The 20,470-nt window shown below is 39.0% G+C and overlaps 1 protein-coding gene across 2 annotated transcripts in view; it reads right to left on the bottom strand.

The window, feature by feature from the left end:
• Nucleotides 1-20,470, bottom strand: part of crybg3.S (crystallin beta-gamma domain containing 3 S homeolog) — a 76,588-nt gene that overhangs the window by 27,936 nt on the left and 28,182 nt on the right. Inside the window, exons 4-11 of one of the 2 annotated variants that reach the window (XM_018248853.2) lie at nucleotides 14,750-20,072; nucleotides 13,915-13,962; nucleotides 12,508-12,623; nucleotides 11,663-11,810; nucleotides 8,145-8,278; nucleotides 4,861-4,975; nucleotides 1,713-1,748; nucleotides 1,469-1,599 (exon numbers count right to left, since the gene is read on the bottom strand). In XM_018248853.2, coding sequence (XP_018104342.1) covers nucleotides 1,469-1,599; nucleotides 1,713-1,748; nucleotides 4,861-4,975; nucleotides 8,145-8,278; nucleotides 11,663-11,810; nucleotides 12,508-12,623; nucleotides 13,915-13,962; nucleotides 14,750-20,072 — 6,051 coding nt within the window. The remainder of the gene's footprint in view (nucleotides 1-1,468; nucleotides 1,600-1,712; nucleotides 1,749-4,860; nucleotides 4,976-8,144; nucleotides 8,279-11,662; nucleotides 11,811-12,507; nucleotides 12,624-13,914; nucleotides 13,963-14,749; nucleotides 20,073-20,470) is intronic. The other variant, XM_018248854.2, reaches the window with a different exon arrangement.

Genomic DNA, 20,470 nt, shown 5'->3' with positions numbered 1-20,470 from the left:
TCGCACTACTCTTCGTGGGTGGCGGGTAGGTGCGGGTTGAACTCTTCTCCTGCTCTCCCCGCCCACCATCTTCAAATGGCGGCTTTCGACTTACAGCTTTATAGCCTCGCGCCTGCTCGTCTCGCCCCTTTTGTGACATCTTCAGCGGGGCGGGTCTATAAAAGGAACCCGGAAGTCGGATGCAGGCGGGCGCGGGCTGAAGGAGGGCAGGTTAGAGTTAGGAAAAACCTGACCCACACATCACTATCTCATTTCTGTCTTAGGGAATCTGTCTTTGACTTGTTGACTTGTTGTAGTAACCAAGCCCACGATAGTCCAACAATGGACTTTGCCAAAAGAGTGGATATTTGTCTGATTTGGGCAACCACTGGCTGATTGTTTGGCTCCTACACAAAGGAACAGATCTTTCTAAAAACTTCAGCAGACCTTTTGTAAGAAGACCACATCAACCCGCCAATGTGGTCCCTGTCTGAATTTTCTAAACTTCCCAATAGATGTACGGCCAGATATTGGACAGAAAGGCCACCAGAAGTCTCATTTACACTGGCCAGTAAGCTGACAACAATCTGGACCCTCTGCTGAGTCAACAGCTTATATGGCCACCTTAAGTGTAAATTCCCTATGAGTAAAAGCAAATATGCAGAGAAGAAATATTCTGTGCATAAAAGTTCCTCTGTTTGAGGGGAAACCAATTTGTTTCTGAGGAAATATTGCTTCATGTCTATGGCAGCACCCAAATCCACTAGTCGCTGAGCAACAAATCGCCTCTTCTTCTGGCAACTAATCTCCCCTAAATGCCTTCCCGTCAGCTAGAATGTAAATCTCCGGCACGATGGCTTTGTTTTCTGAAGTTGCCTCACAAGGAAACTTCGGGTGACTTCGGAAAACAAAACGTTCCGAGTGCCATCCCGTCGGCGATTTACATTGAAGTCGTCGGGAAGGCATTTAGGGGAGATTAGTCGCCCGAAGAAGAGGCAATTTATCGCTGGGCGACATCTCCCCCAGTAGCCTCATCTGCCACCACCCTAAAAATACAACACCAGGCTGCAAAGTGGTATCCGCTATAAATATATTTATATAAAGGGGTTAAACACTGATATGTTTCAGCAGAAATGTAAAACAAACCCTTTATAACAACAGATTTCTAGGTCAACAGCTAAGCAAATGTAAATCTGCAATATCAATTGTGCTGGGCTTTGTTCTGTAATGTAATCTGGAATACTGGAAGTCAGACGATCTCTAGATGCAGCCCAAGGAAAGTTTAAGGGACGGCACGACTAGGACAAGCCCAAAGGAATTCAACACTATTGTCAAAGTGGATTAAAATCTCTAGGTCGCAAAGATGGAAGATACAGAGAAGTATAAGTGCACATATATTAAGGGGAAATGTATAGATGTCCAGCTTTATATTGAATGGTATGACTGTCCTGCATATATAAGTTGCTATACTATAATCTGTAGTACTCACATGCCCCCAAGGACTCGAATAGATCCAATTTCTTGCTCGTCGTCATCAGAAAAGAGAGATTTTATGCAGTAAATATGCTCAGCAAATTCTCTAAACTTCCCTTCAAAATACGGCTTCTCATAGAGGATTATCTGAGAATGGAATATTCCTGTTATAATCCCATAGTCACTCAATAGTTCAGGTTGGTTGAACCTACAGAAAGTTCTGCAGGCAAAGTCGCCTCTATGGTAATTAACTTGCTTACCTTCGGATCGCTGGGCATCTGCACTTTTAATCCTCCCTGGAATAGGAAATGAGAAAATGAAATAAGTTTCCTTTCGCACAGCCAGGCTTTGATTCCTAAAAACACAGACCTAGACGGGCAACAGTGAGAAGATTTCCCTTACATTGAACAAACATATCTAGACAGTGTGCAATAAATGTCCAATTAGGGCACTAACTTGATTTCTGGCTAGCATCTTTACTCCTCACTGCAACGTGGACATTTCTGGCCCTTATTTTCCATGCATAAAGCTGGCCATAGATGTAGAGATTTTTAAAAGATCTTTTCGTTATCGTTAGATCGTTTAAATGTACGATTTGTTCATCAACTAAAACGACCATGTCAAGCGTTGTCACCTAGTTGAAGCCAGGAAAACGGAGGGTTGCTGCCTGCTTGGCCCTGCAAATAATTGGACAATAGATCGATTTCACTATGGCCGGTGAAAATCTTCTAACCTGGCCGATCAATTTTCGGACTGATGTTGGACGAAAAATCGTTAGATGCGCAATCGTTCGATTCCCAATAACCTAACGACTAAAATCAGTCGTTCATCAAAGAAAAATCCTTGTGTCTCTGGGGACCTTTAGGCCTGGTCTGCTTTGCAATGGGTGTCCCACCACTGTAAGGTTAATTGAACTGGTTTATGGTGGAACAGCTTCCCTGAGCTCATTGCAGTACATGCACCCACCCAACAGGCTTTGAGCAACCAAGGTAATCATGGGGAGGGGGGTTTAAAGGTTTCAACATTGGGTCTGCTGCCCCGGTTGACCTCCTGCATAGGAAAATAACCCCAGAGCTGCCATCCTTTGCTTTTTTTCTCACCAATGGCTCATTAAACACCTCCAAAAACTGTTTTTTTGCAACATGTGATTCTGAGCAACTGTGAAAAATGTTATTCATTAATTAAACCTGAAATTATTTTAAAGTTATTTCAATATGCCTAAAAGCTTCAGTTTGCACATGCCATTCTCTAATTTGTACTTTACAGATTCCCTAAGTAAACCGGATGTTCTAGACGTCATCACAAAAGTCGTCTGATCTTTGTCCTCAATCATGGCCAGGTACATAAAAAAGTGAGTTTATAGAAGGTTCTTCTAGAACACAAACCATGCTTGTTCTATACAATTTACCCTCAATGACCTAACAAAATAAAAGAACTAAAAACTGTAAAATAAATGTGGTCTAGCCCAGATTAAATACGATGGTTAGGTGATGAAGTATTTGGTCTCATTGGGCTGGAAATGCTGTTTAAAGAACAAGGGAGCTCTCTCTGGGTTGTCCTAAGAAGCCTTTTCCATTTCCAGGGAATTTCTGAGGGATTCTTATGACACTTTCTTTAAATTCAACAGGTTCCATTTTTGACATTCTGACAGCTTTTGCTAACCTTTGAGTCTCCAGCATATATTGCGACCACTAAATGCAGTTGAACTGGCAATATCAGCTGGCCAACTTTTAAGCAGAACCTGCTCAGCAGATGGCACTTGGACCATCTGCTGGCACTTGGACGTCTTGGTAATTCCACTTGACCAGTGATCATATCAGCCCCTGTATCCAAATATCAGCCATGTGGGTGAATGGCTGATTCAGTCCTTGATATTCCCATGTGGACCCAACTCTGAGCCTGTGTCTAAGTAAAAATCTAAAGTCTGGTTTTTCAAGTTTCCAATGCTGAAGTGGCTCAGCTAGGTATTTGAAGTACAGTTAATTAATTTGATATTAAACACTGTCATTATATCATAACTTGGATATATTATTGAAGGGGTTAAAAGCAACAAATGATTGATATTGTTGTGGAATTTAAGGAACCAGAAACCAGTTGAGGTGAAAATTTGACTCATTTCACCAAAAATTTTACTGCAGACGAAAATTCATGGAAACGTATTAAAGTCTATGGGCGGAAAAATGTTTTGGAGCGCTTCACTTTTTTCTCCCATTGAAGACTATGGGCAACATATCCGCGGCGAAACTTATCGGAAAAATTCGCTCATCCCTGGACACGAGCTCTATGGATTCTGAACTCAAAAAGCGTCAGAACCCTGAACAAAGAATCAAAGAGTTTTTATAGACGTGTAAAAATGCCAGTGGGAAAGTATCGATATATCACTCCGCAGCATAGAGCAAAAAAACTGCTCTTGCAGCCAAGCAGGTGGCTCTGCCTTCAAGGCCAGGGTACTAGTGACCAAAGCTAGCTTGAGAATAGAATCCATTCATAGTCAGACGGGCTCCCGTGGGAATTCTATTATCTCTCAATTCTGTCCCATTACTCTTAAAAAACCTATGAGAAAATAACTGAAAGCTAGACAGCATTACAGGAATCCTAAAAAAAAGCAGGAACCACTAGGATGAAGTCAATTTATTCCACAAAGTGAAATATTACAGAGTGTTAAAGTACAGGTGTGGGACCTGTTATCCAGAATGCTTGGGACCTGTGGTTTTCTGGATAATGGATCTTTCCGTTATTTGGATCCTCATACCTTAAGTCTACTAGAAAATCATGTGAACATTAAAAAACAACCAATTGAAATTTATTAAAAAATGTTTTGTTTTTTTAAATTCGGGTGAATAGGATCGACCTGCAAACTCAAATCTAATTTGAATCAAAAAAAGCCCAGTAAACAACTCCAAATCGATTGTAGGAGGTCCCCCATAGGCTAAAACACCAATTTGGCAGGTTTTAGATGGCGAATAGTTGAATTCAAATTCTTAAAGGGACAGTACATGATAAATTTCGAAATTTGAATTTTCTTTAAACTCAAATTGAATTTGGACTATTCTCTAGTCAAATTACACTAAAATAAACTCGAAATTCTAACTTAAAAATTAGAATTTTCAATTCGACCTTTGATAAATCCGCCCCTAAATATTCTTGACTGCAAACTGTCCCCTAGAATTTTTAATGTGGCTAATTATCTAACTATACTCAATAAAACGAGCAAAGCATGGTTTTATATATAGAAACCAATAAGCATGCAGCATTTATCCGACATCTGTTTGCAAGAAAACCTCTGATTGGTTGCTATCAGCAGAACTAGTGCAAACTTTTTGCCTTTCATTACTTTACCAACTTAGATGAAGTTGTGTAATGATAGTGTATTATAATAATTAAATATCATGAAGTTAATAATCTTACCATTTTTAGAGGGCGGACAGATCTGATACCGTATTCCTGAATTTCAGGTATTTCAGAGCCTTCTTCTAGGACAGTCGCGGGACCGTTAAACTGAGGCTGGGAATATGCCAGCCAACTGGAGGAAACAAAATAGAAGAATTATTTCTTTGAGAAGCATAATCCTTCAAGCCCCACATACAGTATGTATTCTTCCCAACATTTTGCTCTAAAAAAAACTAGGCAGATAAAATACACTTGACATTAGGATGAGCAGAACTCCTGTCAGTTAGTATCTCTAGCTAAAGCCCAACATTGAGACTTATAAAAAAGAGCACACACCTTTGGAATAATTACAATGTATATTTCCCCTTAATGAGTTCTGATCACGTGTTCTGCTCCTATGCAGTTCAGACACACTGCTATAGTTCATGTAAACAAGCTGCTGTGTAGCCATGGGGGCAGCCATTCAAGAACAGGATACACAGTAGATAACAGATAAGTACTACTATAGTTTATATAAACAAGCTGTTGTGTAGCCATGGGGGCAGTCATTCAAGCACAGGATACACAGTAGATAACAGATAAGTAGTACTATAGTTTATATAAACAAGCTGCTGTGTAGCCATGGGGCAGCCATTCAAGCACAGGATACACAGTAGATAACAGATAAGTACTACTATAGTTTATATAAACAAGCTGCTGTGTAGCCATGGGGGCAGCCATTCAAGCACAGGATACACAGTAGATAACAGATACGTACTACTATAGTTTATATAAACAAGCTGCTGTGTAGCCATGGGGGCAGTCATTCAAGCACAGGATACACAGTAGATAACAGATAAGTAGTACTATAGTTTATATAAACAAGCTGCTGTGTAGCCATGGGGGCAGCCATTCAAGCACAGGATACACAGTAGATAACAGATACGTACTACTATAGTTTATATAAACAAGCTGCTGTGTAGCCATGGGGGCAGTCATTCAAGCACAGGATACACAGTAGATAACAGATAAGTACTACTATAGTTTATATAAACAAGCTGCTGTGTAGCCATGGGGGCAGCCATTCAAGCACAGGATACACAGTAGATAACAGATACGTACTACTATAGTTTATATAAACAAGCTGCTGTGTAGCCATGGGGGCAGCCATTCAAGTGAAGCATACACAGTAGATAACAGATAAGTACTACTATAGTTTATATAAACAAGCTGCTGTGTAGCCATGGGGGCAGCCATTCAAGTGAAGCATACACAGTAGATAACAGATAAGTACTACTATATTTATATAAACAAGCTGCTGTGTAGCCATGGGGGCAGCCATTCAAGCACAGGATAAACAGTAGATAACAGATAAGTACTACTATAGTTTATATAAACAAGCTGCTGTGCAGCCATGGGGGCAGCCATTCAAGTACAGGATACACAGTAGATAGATAGGTACTACAATGGTTTATATAAACAAGCTGCTGTGTAGCCATGGGGGCAGCCATTCAAGCACAGGATACACAGTAGATAACAGATAAGTACTACTATAGTTTATATAAACAAGCTGCTGTGTAGTCATGGGGGCAGCCATTCAAGCACAGGATACACAGTAGATAACAGATAAATTCTGAAGAATCCCATTGTATACTACAGAGCTTCAAACACAGAAACGATGCGGTTAATGGCGGAGCTCACCCGTGGTACGCCGGCTCCTGCTGAGTCGCAGCTCTCGCGATACATCTGGCTCCTTCTAGCCGGCTTAACACATACTCCAATAGTATCGCTACGGAGCGCCGTCCAAAGCAGTCACGGAGTCAGGCGTTTCAATATCAAGATGTTGGCTTTATTAAGCGCATTAAAAGTACAGTGGAGGGGGATTACAACTAACGCGTTTCGTGTCAGTAAACCTGACACTTCATCAGAGTAATTAGTGCATACATGTGTAGGTGCTTAAATAGTGACACCTATGCATATCATTAATAGATTAAAGGGAAAAAGAAGTGTTCTCACAAAATAATATACAAATATTCAGAATTATACATATACATAAAATAAAACATATGAATATCTGTATCAAAATGACAGTCAAAGAAGTATCCTAGTGAAAATTTGTGTTATATACATTATTACTTAATTCGATAGACTCATGTATATGAATAAAATATTAAATAAATAAATAATCAATGATCTGTGATTAATTTTATAAAAAAGGGGGGGATATCCTTTGGTGAGTAATTCATTAACCATAATAATTTGGTCTAAAAGTGTATTAGTGATAGAATGATGTGCTTTCATTAGTGAGCAAATGGGGGAGGGAATATATTTTCATTCATTTGTGTAAAATTAATCACAGATCATTGATTATTTATTTATTTAATATTTTATTCATATACATGAGTCTATCGAATTAAGTAATAATGTATATAACACAAATTTTCACTAGGATACTTCTTTGACTGTCATTTTGATACAGATATTCATATGTTTTATTTTATGTATATGTATAATTCTGAATATTTGTATATTATTTTGTGAGAACACTTCTTTTTCCCTTTAATCTATTAATGATATGCATAGGTGTCACTATTTAAGCACCTACACATGTATGCACTAATTACTCTGATGAAGTGTCAGGTTTACTGACACGAAACGCGTTAGTTGTAATCCCCCTCCACTGTACTTTTAATGCGCTTAATAAAGCCAACATCTTGATATTGAAACGCCTGACTCCGTGACTGCTTTGGACGGCGCTCCGTAGCGATACTATTGGAGTATGTATACTACAGAGCTTATCTGTTATCTGCTGTGTATCCTGTGCATTTTTGAATGGCTGCCCAGCAGTTTGTTTATATAAACTGTAGTAGAGTTTTTGAAGCAAGCACAACAGTTTTACCATTGGAGCACAACAGTACATTTTATTTTCATTAGCTTAAGGCACTTTTATCTTTTGGTTTTACTGTAGCCCAATAAATAGACACATATGGTCCACATACAATTCAGTGAGGAAAGAATATCTCACAGTTTATTACATGAAAAGTCGCGGATGAGATTCGAATCAAGGAGAAAATACTGTTCTCCTTATTCAGTTCCAGTTTTTTCCCATAGACTTCAAAAGTGTTTTCACATGTTAAACCGTGAGGTTAGTTTATCTGAACTGAATTGCATCTCAAATTGAATCTTGGCCGTGGCTTTTCAAGTGGTAAACGTTTTTTTTTTCACTGAATTGAATCTGGCCCATATCACCCTATAATATAACTAGTAATGTTTATAATGTATAGTAATGTAAATGGAGGATGATTTAAATCTGGGCCACTCACACTCCTGACTTCACCACCAAGGAATGATGTATGTGACAGCTCAGGCTTTCTATGGACGGGACTTCTGTTCGCAGATGAATCGACGAGCCAATAATGGGATACTGTGGAGAGAGTATTATCTCTGGTATATAGTCCTGCAAAATAATAGCAAACGTACTGTAGCACATTTAATATGGAACAAATGATAAATAGAGAACAGCATAAGATTTTAAAGCTAGACAAATAGCCAGCAATTAACTAAGGGGAGTACGTGGGAGCTATTATCCCCACTGCTACTATACCTGCTATCCCCCAGTCACACTCCCTTCCCAGAGACTATTATCCACTGTTACTATAGACACCATCTCTCCCTACTATACCTGCTATCCCACAGTCACACTCCCTTCCCAGAGACTATTATCCACTGTTACTATAGACACCATCTCTCCCTACTATACCTGCTATCCCACAGTCACACTCCCTTCCCAGAGACTATTATCCCACTGTTACTATAGACACCATCTCTCCCTACTATACCTGCTATCCCACAGTCACACTCCCTTCCCAGAGACTATTATCCACTGTTACTATAGGTACCATCTCTCCCTACTATACCTGCTATCCCACAGTCACACTCCCTTCCCAGAGACTATTATCCACTGTTACTATAGGCACCATCTCTCCCTACTATACCTGCTATCCCACAGTCACACTCCCTTCCCAGAGACTATTATCCACTGTTACTATAGGCACCATCTCTCCCTACTATACCTGCTATCCCACAGTCACACTCCCTTCCCAGAGACTTTTATCCCACTGTTACTATAGGCACCATCTCTCCCTACTATACCTGCTATCCCACAGTCACACTCCCTTCCCAGAGACTATTATCCACTGTTACTATAGACACCATCTCTCCCTACTATACCTGCTATCCCCCAGTCACACTCCCTTCCCAGAGACTATTATCCACTGTTACTATAGGCACCATCTCTCCCTACTATACCTGCTATCCCACAGTCACACTCCCTTCCCAGAGACTATTATCCACTGTTACTATAGACACCATCTCTCCCTACTATACCTGCTATCCCACAGTCACACTCCCTTCCCAGAGACTATTATCCTACTGTTACTATAGACACCATCTCTCCCTACTATACCTGCTATCCCACAGTCACACTCCCTTCCCAGACACTATTATCCACTGTTATTATAGGCACCATCTCTCCCTACTATACCTGCTATCCCCCAGTCACACTCCCTTCCCAGAGACTATTATCCACTGTTACTATAGACACCATCTCTCCCTACTATACCTGCTATCCCCAGTCACACTCCCTTCCCAGAGACTATTATCCACTGTTACTATAGGCACCATCTCTCCCTACTATACCTGCTATCCCACAGTCACACTCCCTTCCCAGAGACTATTATCCACTGTTACTATAGACACCATCTCTCCCTACTATACCTGCTATCCCACAGTCACACTCCCTTCCCAGAGACTATTATCCCACTGTTACTATAGGCACCAGCTCTCCCAACTATACCTGCTATCCCAGAGCCACAGTCCCTTCCCAGAGACTATTATCCCACTGTTACTATAAACACCATCTCTCCCTAATATACCTGCTATCCCCCAGTCACACTCACTTCCCAGAGACTATTATCCACTGTTACTATAGACACCATCTCTCCCTACTATACCTGCTATCCCACAGTCACAGTCCCTTCCCAGAGACTATTATCCACTGTTACTATAGACAACATCTCTCCCTACTATACCTGCTATCCCACAGTCACACTCCCTTCCCAGAGACTATTATCCCACTGTTACTATAGGCACCATCTCTCCCTACTATACCTGCTATCCCACAGTCACACTCCCTTCCCAGAGACTATAATCCACTGTTACTATAGGCACCATCTCTCCCTACTATACCTGCTATCCCACAGTCACACTCCCTTCCCAGAGACTATAATCCACTGTTACTATAGGCACCATCTCTCCCTACTATACCTGCTATCCCACAGCTACACTCCCTTCCCAGAGACTATTATCCACTGTTACTATAGGCACCATCTCTCCCTACTATACCTGCTATCCCACAGTCACACTTCCTTCCCAGAGACTATTATCCCACTGTTACTATAGGCACCATCTCTCCCTACTATACCTGCTATCCCACAGCTACACTCCCTTCCCAGAGACTATTATCCACTGTTACTATAGGCACCATCTCTCCCTACTATACCTGCTATCCCACAGTCACACTCCCTTCCCAGAGACTATTATCCGACTGTTACTGTAGACACCATCTCTCCGTACTATACCTGTTATCCCACAGTCACACTCCCTTACCAGAGACTATTATCCCACTGTTACTATAGGCACCATCTCTCCCTACTATACCTGCTATCCCACAGTCACACTCCCTTCCCAGAGACTATTATCCCACTGTTACTATAGGTACCATCTCTCCCTACTATACCTGCTATCCCACAGTCACACATTCCTTTCCCAGAGACTATTATCCCCACAGTTACTATACCATCTCTAGCTATTTATACTCATAACACCTGCCCGGAACATCCTCTGCAGAGGCTTACGTTGGAATATTGGAATATAATACACAAAAGCCATGAATATCCTGTAAATTATATCCTTACGGTGAGTTCTGATGTCATCAGTTATAAACGGTGAGTTCTGATGTCATTTCTGTCACATGACTCACTTAAATTTGTGTATTATAATAAATAAAGTACCCCCAGTTGCAAAATATAAGGATATTAGAAGTTACCTCGGAGTTCCATCACCTGTATAAAAACACTCGGCCTTCGGCCTCGTGTTTTTATATGGTCATGAAACTCCTCGGTAACTTATAATATCCTTATATTTTACAAGAGGGGGTACTTTATTCACTATATAAAGTACAATCTGACTGGTTGAGTGGTTATTGGTCTGAGTCAGATTTTGCCTGTTACTACACTATATACGTCGATGCAAGAAATTTTACAGAGAGGTTACTTTATTATTATTATTATTAGTCTACAGTCAACAGAGCCAAATAATCTCACTGTTGTATTTAGTTTGGGCAGCTATTTGCAAACAAGATTACCCAATCTGCTCTTAAAATCTGAAGGCTGCAGTCTGCAGGGAAATTAATAGATTATACTGTACATATAACTATTTCAAGGGATGAGTTAGCAATGCGGCTGACAGATGTGTTCTGCCCACAGAATAACTGAACTTCCCCTTGTTCCATTGTTTAACTAATGAGTAAGGAAACTGGGTAACAAGTGTTTGAAGCCCTCAGGGTCAGAAGTTTCTCTCCCAGATGTGAGAAGATGGAAAAGCAATCCCAAACTTAAATCTTGGATACACTTTTATTTGAAATTAGCTAATTCTTACCTTAGTTCATACACTAGTTGTCAGCTCAAATCTCTCATTATTCATATAGGTATGTATATCTAAATAAATGTTCTACAGAAAACCAATAGGGACATAAAAGGAATAAGCAGATCCACACAGTTACCTTAACAACTCTCTTGATGGAACCGATTATAATCCTATTTGGCTCAGACGTGGATTGTGGAGCTTCCCAAAGGTAGGACAACTCAGCTTCTCCTTCCTCCAGCACGTGAGAAAGGCCTTCAAAGCTTGGTTTTTCATACAGAATCCAGCTGTGAGGAAGACATACATTTTGAGTCAGTTACATATATTCAGAATTTCAGCCAAGCTTAGGCACTTCCCAAACATCTGGAACAATTATGACATACTCCTTGAGGAACAAAAGTATATATATGAAGAGGAGACTTTCAAGATCTTTTCAGATCTTTTAGGCTGTAAATAAGTAGGAACATTGGAGAACAAGGTGTACGCCAACAGGCGTCCACCTTCAGGAACATGTGGGATCAGGGTCGGACTGGGTTGGTGGGACTCCAGGAAAAAACCCGGTGGGCAGACCTGCTATTGCCGACCTCCCTCCCGGCCCTAGGTTGTGGCCAAGAAAAAAGGTACAGGCTGGATGGGGTTGCGGTTTGGGCGGGGTCCTGAAGCAGCAGCCATGGTGGGGCCTGGGCCCCCCAGTCCAACCCTGTGTGGGACTGGCTATTTACTAAGCAGAGGGGTATTTTGTTGAGTAAAACCACAACACGTTCACTATTAGTGATTCTGTATTTTCATCCAAGACGTTTGGTGATTTCTTATGGTAGGGGAAACCCGTTATCCAGAAAGCGATGAATTATGGAAAGGAAAACCCCAGGTCCAGAGCATTCTGGATATCAGGTCCCATACCCATATCAGTTTATTCAGAAGAGCAAGTAGGTGGGTTTATTAAACTGAAACACGCCCTAGACATATTGCAAGTTTTATATTTACCATCCTCTAATTACTCGGATGTTTACTCCATTTGGGAATATCCAAGAGGATGCACCAGTAACATCAGCATTCACTTCAATCTTGTTTTCAGGATGGAGGATATCAGAGAGAACCACCTGTATGAAATAAAGAGAACTGACAGTGATCTGGTCTGATTTATTTCCCCGTAGCCTCCTCCTGTTGTAAAATACGTTTCCCAGTACAGTAGCTGGGAGTGGATTAACATGACTTTACAAGTGTGACAATTAACACTCAGTGTTTTGCAAGGGAGAGAAAGTGGTTGGTCTTGTTATTGTTTATATGATCACCTTTTATTGTGTAACGAGATACTCCAGCACGAACTTAATAAAGAAAATAACAAGATGTTTTCCTACAGATAATTTTCACTACAAACCCCTTGTACCTTCTCATAAATAGGCTACAAGATGCCGAGCTCAGATCATGTTCCCTGTGTAAACATGACTCAACGTGGGTAGATCTATACAATATACAAGGGTATCTGTCCCCAAATGATGGGCAAAATCAGAGCAGAAATGCCAGTTTTTGGCTTATAAATGACTGCATTAGTTAAAAAGGTGGTTCACCTTTAGGGCAAAGACACACGCTCAGATTCGGGGAGATTTAGTCGGCCAGCGACTAATGGCCTCTTCTTTGGGGGCAACTAATCTCCTCGAACTGCCTCCCGCCAGCTAGAATGTAAATCGCCGACAGGATGGCTCTCAGAGATGCAAATCTGTAAATCTCATTGGATTCTTTACAGAGTTTATCCGTTATCTGATAATTATCCTTAGCCTTTTCTTTTTTTTTAACTTGAATGGCTGCCCCCATGGCTGCAGAGCAGCCAATTTACATAAACTACAGTAGTCTTTCTAAAGCAAACACATAACTTTTACCAATGCAGAGCAACAGTACATTATATTTTAATTACTTTAAAACACTTTTTATTTTTTGGTGTTACTGTTCTTTTAATAGAAAGTAGATAACAGTACAAAAGCCGTACTCGGTCTTATAAAAGCCCTAATAATAATACTGGAAATACTCGTTATAATACTGGAAATACTAGTTATAATACTGGAAATACTAGTTATAATACTGGAAATACTAGTAATAATACTGGAAATACTCGTAATAATACTGGAAATACTCCTAATAATACTGGAAATACTAGTAATAATACTGGAAATACTAGTAATAATACTGGAAATAATAAGTAATAATTGTGCCCTGCAGTTTGATTTGGCAGTAAAGGAATTAAAATGCAGTGGACAAGTTTGGTCTGAAAACTGATGCCTTATGTTTAGTTAAATACCTAGGTTTTGTTATAATGAACTATATATAACTTATGTGAACCTAAGATCCCATCATTTTTGTCCTCCAAACTGAAACATCTCTTTAATGGCAACTTACTTTTCCAGGCCTCGGGTTGTACCTTATGGTTTCTGGCTGTTCAGGGCTCTGGGGGAAAAAAACCAAAATACAAAATGTAACGCACTGATTTTGCACAAACCCATATAAGATAACAATATATATATGCTAATAACTGTTTATAAGCACATACAGAGTAATAAGGATCCACTGTCTAACTTTATATCTAATATTGTCCTTTAAATGCAACTCTTCTTAGCACAATGACCTATCTTTCAATATGACACCACTTTGGGAGGTGTCCTGTTCCTTGCCTACACTGACTAGTGGATTTTGCCTATATATTTATAAAAATATAAACACTCTATTTTGCATCAATGTAATATAGTAACATTTGAAATTCAAATGTAAGTAAGCCTCCTGCCTATGCAGCTATGGGGTGACATCACTATGGGTAAAGCTCAGGCTGTTTAAAGGACAAGGAAAGTAAAACTAGAGAAGTACTGTAAGTTAGAAATGTTGTACATTATGTTTTGTGTTTCTGTACCAGCCCAAGGCAACCACAGTCGCAGTAAAGATCTCCAAAGATGCCCCAGTAGCTCCCCATTCATTTTAAGGGTTTAGTTCTCCTTTAAGCCGGCCTGTAGTAGGTAATAAGAGATGGTCCCCCCAGGGATGGAGAGGGCTGCCTCAGCAGCTGTACGGTATCTGAACACTGCAGCCCCTTGGTGCCAATAGACTTGTACATAACTATGTTTAAACATCATTTAATGGCTAATAAAACATATTCTGTCCATTATAAAGCAAAAAAGCCATAACACTATTTTTTTTATAATACAATATAGAAAACACCTATAAACGAATTTAGATTTCTTACCATCAGGGGAGCTTGTGTTTTTAAGGAATGATCTTGTTCTAACTTCTGAAAATCATCTCTTTTAATTTCTGGAGGGCTTGGACATTTTTTCAGCATCGTGTGGTGTGACTTGGGTTCAACTTCAGGTACTTGGATGGGTAGAACTGATTCTGAAGCTGTTTGTGATGTAGAAGGAGATGGGCTTGAGACAACCTCTGTCTTAGACTTAGAGTTTAGAAGACTGGAATTCACTTCCTTCTGTAAAGAAGAACTGTCCTCAAGAGTTGGAGGTAAAGAGCCTTCAACACTACATTTTGGATTAATTAGAATTAGTGAATCATCTTGTTTAGAAGTGTCTATGTTTTCTTGACAATTAACGGTTTTAGGTTCTGGAGGCCTTGCATTATTTTGACTGTTCAGATTAGACTGATAGTGGACATTTCTTGATTCCAGGTGTGATTTTACTTCCACTTCAAATTTTTGATTAGGTTTACTTGATTCTTCTACCAGTACAGCTGATTGATTTACAAGGGGTGGAATTGCAGCAGACTCTGTGTTTAAATTGGAATCCTCTAATTTTTGTAAAGGCAAACCTTCCTCAACTGCTGTAGGTGACAAGGTTTCACCACTACGTTTTGAATTTAAGACGATTGATTTCTTGGTCAAGTGCATGAGTATGGACTGCCGTCCTGTACCTACCAGAGACTTAATTTCTGGCATAGTTTTAGTTATGAATAAACTGGATCGTGTAGGAATTTGTGAGTGTGAAAATACTGGTTGATCAACAACTTGTGTTTTAGACACATCTTCAGTTTTCTCAGCTCCATCCATATTTGAATGTCCATCTAAACTGTGTGCACTCATATCAGGCAATGAACTGCATTCCTCATGAGATACTTCTTCATTATCCAATATGTTGGTTTGTTTTAAGCGATCTGACACAGACTGAAGAAGCGTTAAGATTGAACTGCAGTTTGAATGATCTGCTTCAGAGTTCTTTGGTGATGCACTTGTGGATAAAATATCCTCAGAAGAACTATCATCTTCATATATTGGGGACAAAGAAAAAGGATAAATCCTTCTCCGCCTAGCATGGACAACAAAATATGAATCTTGATCAGAAGTTTCTTCACTGTCACACACATAATATTCATTATTATCTTGGTCATCATCATTTTCACTTATTTCAATTACATGAGCCTGATGTATAGAAAACTGTAAGGGACTGAGAAAGTCTGTGTCTGTAGCCACCATGTGGACAGCTTCTCCTACTATCTCACCTGAGTGTACATCTGTATTATTCATGCATTCATAAGAGTCAAAATCTTCATCTGTGCCTAGGGACCATCCTAAATGTGGACTATGTGTAGGTATTGACACTTTTGTGATTATATCAAAGCCATTTACAGTTCCTTCTAGTGTGGAATTGTCCTGGTTCTGCTCACCATCAGTGTTGGTCAACTCAGCAGTTATATTATAATCCTTCTCTAATTCATATAATGATATAATTGTCTTTGAATTTTCTGTGTTCTGAGTAGCTATACTACCGGCCCCAGTCAAGCTCACACTAGCACTGTTCATTTCAATTTCAGATTGAATTTTCCCATCTATGTTCTTGTTCAAACTGGCTTGTAGCATACCAGAAGTTACATTTTGTGTAGCAGAGGTGATAATATCACAAACTATTTCATTGGCCATGGAAACAAAAGGATCATTGCTTTTTGGATACATTTGATTGGTAACTTGGTATGATTCATCTGCAAATGCCTTTTCTTGGATGACTCCTCCTAAACCACTGTCTGCGGCATTTTGAAAATTATCACAAGATGTGTGCTTCACTCCTATAATGTCAGACACAACAAATGTGGCTCCTTGTTCACAATTCTGATTTTCATTTGTATTTTCCTTGGTTTGGTCTACTTTTAGAGCTTCGTCAAATTTTTGTGTCAATAGCTCATTACTTGACTTAGTTGAGTGCTCAATTTCATCAAAGTTAGTTCTATCCTTTTCTGATGCAGATAAAAGTTTACTTGTGTCTTCCTTGACTTGGTCAACTTTTAGGGCTTCACCAGATGTTTGTGTCAATAATTCATTAGTTGAGTGGTTAATTTCATCAACACTAGGTATATTATTTCGTAATATGGATAAAAGTTCATTCATGCCTTCCTTGGATTGGTCAACTTTTAGGGCTTCATCAGATGTTTGTATCAATAGTTCCTTAGCTGAGTGGTTAATTTCACCAAAATTAGTTCTATAATTTTCTGATGTGGATGAAAGTTCATTTGTGTCTACCTTGGCATGGTCAACTTTTAGGGCTTCATGAGATGTCAATAGTTCATCAACATTAGTTCCATAATTTTGTGTATGTGAAAGCAATATATCATCCAAATGTCCAAGCTCTTTAGGAATTTTTTCGGTGTCAAGGCCAAATTCATTTATACTGAATTGATAGTTTTCATGATCAAGCGTAGAATTGTTAGAAATGTATATTTTACCTGTTGTTTCAGCTTCATTGCTATGCTCTTTTTGCGTACCAAGTAAAGTTTCCTGCATAATTGGTATTACTGATTCTAAACTTGGATCTGAAGGAACTTCATTTGAAATAATTGCAGGACTACAATTAAAACTATCCAAAACAGCATTTTCCTCTACATTTGCTGAATTTAACTGTATAGCCTCTATGTCTGAGTTTTCATTACTCAGAGATATTATAGAACCGGTTGTAGAATTATTGGGGGCAATTTCCTCCACAGCTTTATTTAGAACAGTGCAAATAATTTCATTAGCTTTTTGCTTTAGTAAGGTATCATAAAATTCTGAATTTTCTGTTGCCACCTGGAAAGTATCCTTCTCAACGGTAATTGTAGAATGCATGGGTAAAGCTGGAGGTTTTCCATGTATTTCATGGGAGACATTTACTTTAGCTTGTAATGAAAAATATATATTAGTTTCCTTTGGCTCTTTCTGAGCATCTTGTAGATTTACATCTTTAGTTTCCATTTCAGAAACACAAATGGACAATATCTTATCTATTTCATTATCATGTGTCCCTACAAGGGATGACATATTTATAAAATTGTCATTACTTGCTCTCATGAGAGCAGTAATATTGTTATTTTTTATATTTTCTATGGTCACATCAGGTGATGTACTTGTTAGTACCCTTGCAACTTCAATGTCTGGTTGTACATTAGAAGCGGTATCATCTTTTGGATTAAAATGTTTGAAGGAACTTTTCTCTTGGTCCTGCTGAAAACCTTGGAGATCACTGTCAATAGGCGGAGGGGGTGGTATTGATAATTGTATATATTCTGACTCAAAAGTAGGAGTTGGAAGTTTGCTGGTTGTTATGATTTCTGACTGAAGATTATGAGGAGCAATTTTCCTCACCTCCTTAACATCTATAGATTTTACAGAAACTTTTGCAAAGTAGACATCTTTTGAGTTAGGTTCGGAAATCTGATTAGAGGAAAGCTTTCCGATTCTTTCTTTAAGTGAAGGAACAGTTTTTTCAGTGGTTGTATTATTTCCCAACTTTGGTGTGATATTGTTTACAATTACTACATTTGTACCCTGAATTGTATTTGATTCACTTAGGACTCTAACATTTTCTGTTGTAGGTATGTAGTCCACTTGATTTGTATTTTTAACCTCTACGGTTTTTAAATTAAATACATTATGCACTGTTTTATCTGACTCTACAATTTTATTGTTTCCTTGGTCATCAAGGGCAAGTGTTTCAGGCTTATAATTATTGTAAATAATAACTTCATCTGGTGTACAGGCTGATGATATAAGCCCTGAATCAACACTATCAGAAGAAGGCAAAGGTCCCTTACGCTGCTCATCGACACATGCACTGACAAACGAAGAAGAGCTAGAAGGAATGGCAAAAGTAGGAGAATGGCCCTCATCAAATGAATCAGCTTCTCTTATATTTCCTTCATTTAAAGATGAACTAGATAAAGAACAAATGTTGCTCAGTGAGTTTGCATAAACTTTTTGAAGATCAGAATCACTGAAAGATGCACTCAAGTTAAAACTGGTGGCCGCCTCAGGGGGCACGTTTATAAGCTGCTTGTTGCGATCATCTGAAATATTATTATCAGCAGTAATGAGAACTTCTTCAGCATGAGGTATCTCATTGATATCTGGTTTTCCAGAAGGGTTGACATTGTCTAAAGATTCTTGTACATAAACATGTGTCCAATGTTTATTGGACGGAGGGTTGGACGTTTTATAGCTTTTTTCAACTGATAGGCTATCCAGTGTCTGAGACTGTACAAAATGTGAAGTGATAGATTTGTTGTGCTGTAATTTCTCAAAGTCACCATCAGAACTTATGGAATTGTTGTCATTATCACTCTCTAAGGGACCAGGGAACTGAGGAGTGGAGAGCATTTCATGAGTTAACTTGGCATCTTCATGTAAAGAGAATTTCATTTCTTTGGTGGAATCATCAACATCATTAACCAAAATATTATTTCCTGTAGAACTGGATGAATAACTGGATAACTCTATAATATTTGAGTTATTGTCAGCAAGTGACAGTGAGACACCACTTTTCTTTGAGTATTTGACTTCATGGGGTTGCACAGTATCTGTCCTGTTTGATATGTCACCTGCATCATTTTGCAAAATTGTAATTGTCTTTGGCTTTTCATCTGCAGCTAGTTCTACCGGAGGATTTGTTTCCTTTTGAGGAGCTTCTACATAACCAGAATTATCCTCTATATCTCCTTGCAAGTTATTTATTGTGGATCTGTTTTGTTTTGATGATTCATCTTCAGATGTTCCATTCAATTTTAAAATTTGCTTATTACCATTTATGGGGGTGATATCTGGTTGTGAATCCACAATAAAGCTTTGTATTCTATTTGGGATTCCTTGATTTCTGTCTTCTTGTTCTTCGTGATCTTCTGTTTGTAGGCCAATTGAAATAATGGTTTCTTCCCTTACACTATGGTGTAAAAGTGTTACAGTTTCTGAGTTTCCTTGTAAGTCAACTGCATATCTTTTATTTGAATGTGAATATGATTCTGGCTGCAAAGGTTCTTCGGACTTTGTGTTCCTCTCTAGATAAGATGGCAGTGTGCTACTGTTTTTTAGATTTGCTGTTTGCTCATCAGGTCCTCCACACAGTTCTGCATCAGTATATGAGGTTATCTCACTATCAGTACTATAATCAAGCATGGAAGGGATTGTCTCTGTGTCAGTGACTTCTTCTTTCTCAGGGATTGGAGAATTGACATCAGCTCTTCTTCTGAGAAGCTTTCTTATTTTTTTGGACCCTCGGTAGGTGCCATATGTTATAGATGGTGCTTCCAGATTAGAAGTCCTTTGTCTGTGAAAACATATATTTAAACAGTATTTAAGAACTGACATGCAAAAATAAAAAACAATTTAAATGATTTTTTGATTCAGATGGAACTTTTCTTCATATAACATAAATGACAACTGTGATATTAATATTCCAAAACCACAAGAACAGAAGTGCATACAGGTCCAGAGGAGTTGTCACGTTATTGCCATTAATGTTAACAGCCAGGGTATATGGCATCGATGTTGATACTTTTCTGGCAACATCCAAAAGTCAAAAGGTGCACATTTATTGATATAATGAAGCCTGCTAGCTTGACTGCATAAACAAGCAATGATGGGATCTATCCAGAAAGCTCTAAATTACAACTACAGGTATAGGATCCCTTATCTGGAAACCCGATATCCAGAAAGCTCCGAATT

The sequence above is a fragment of the Xenopus laevis genome, chromosome 2S (genome assembly GCF_017654675.1).
Source record: "Xenopus laevis strain J_2021 chromosome 2S, Xenopus_laevis_v10.1, whole genome shotgun sequence".
Lineage (NCBI taxonomy): Eukaryota > Metazoa > Chordata > Amphibia > Anura > Pipidae > Xenopus > Xenopus laevis.
This window is presented reverse-complemented; position numbering and strand designations above follow the sequence as displayed.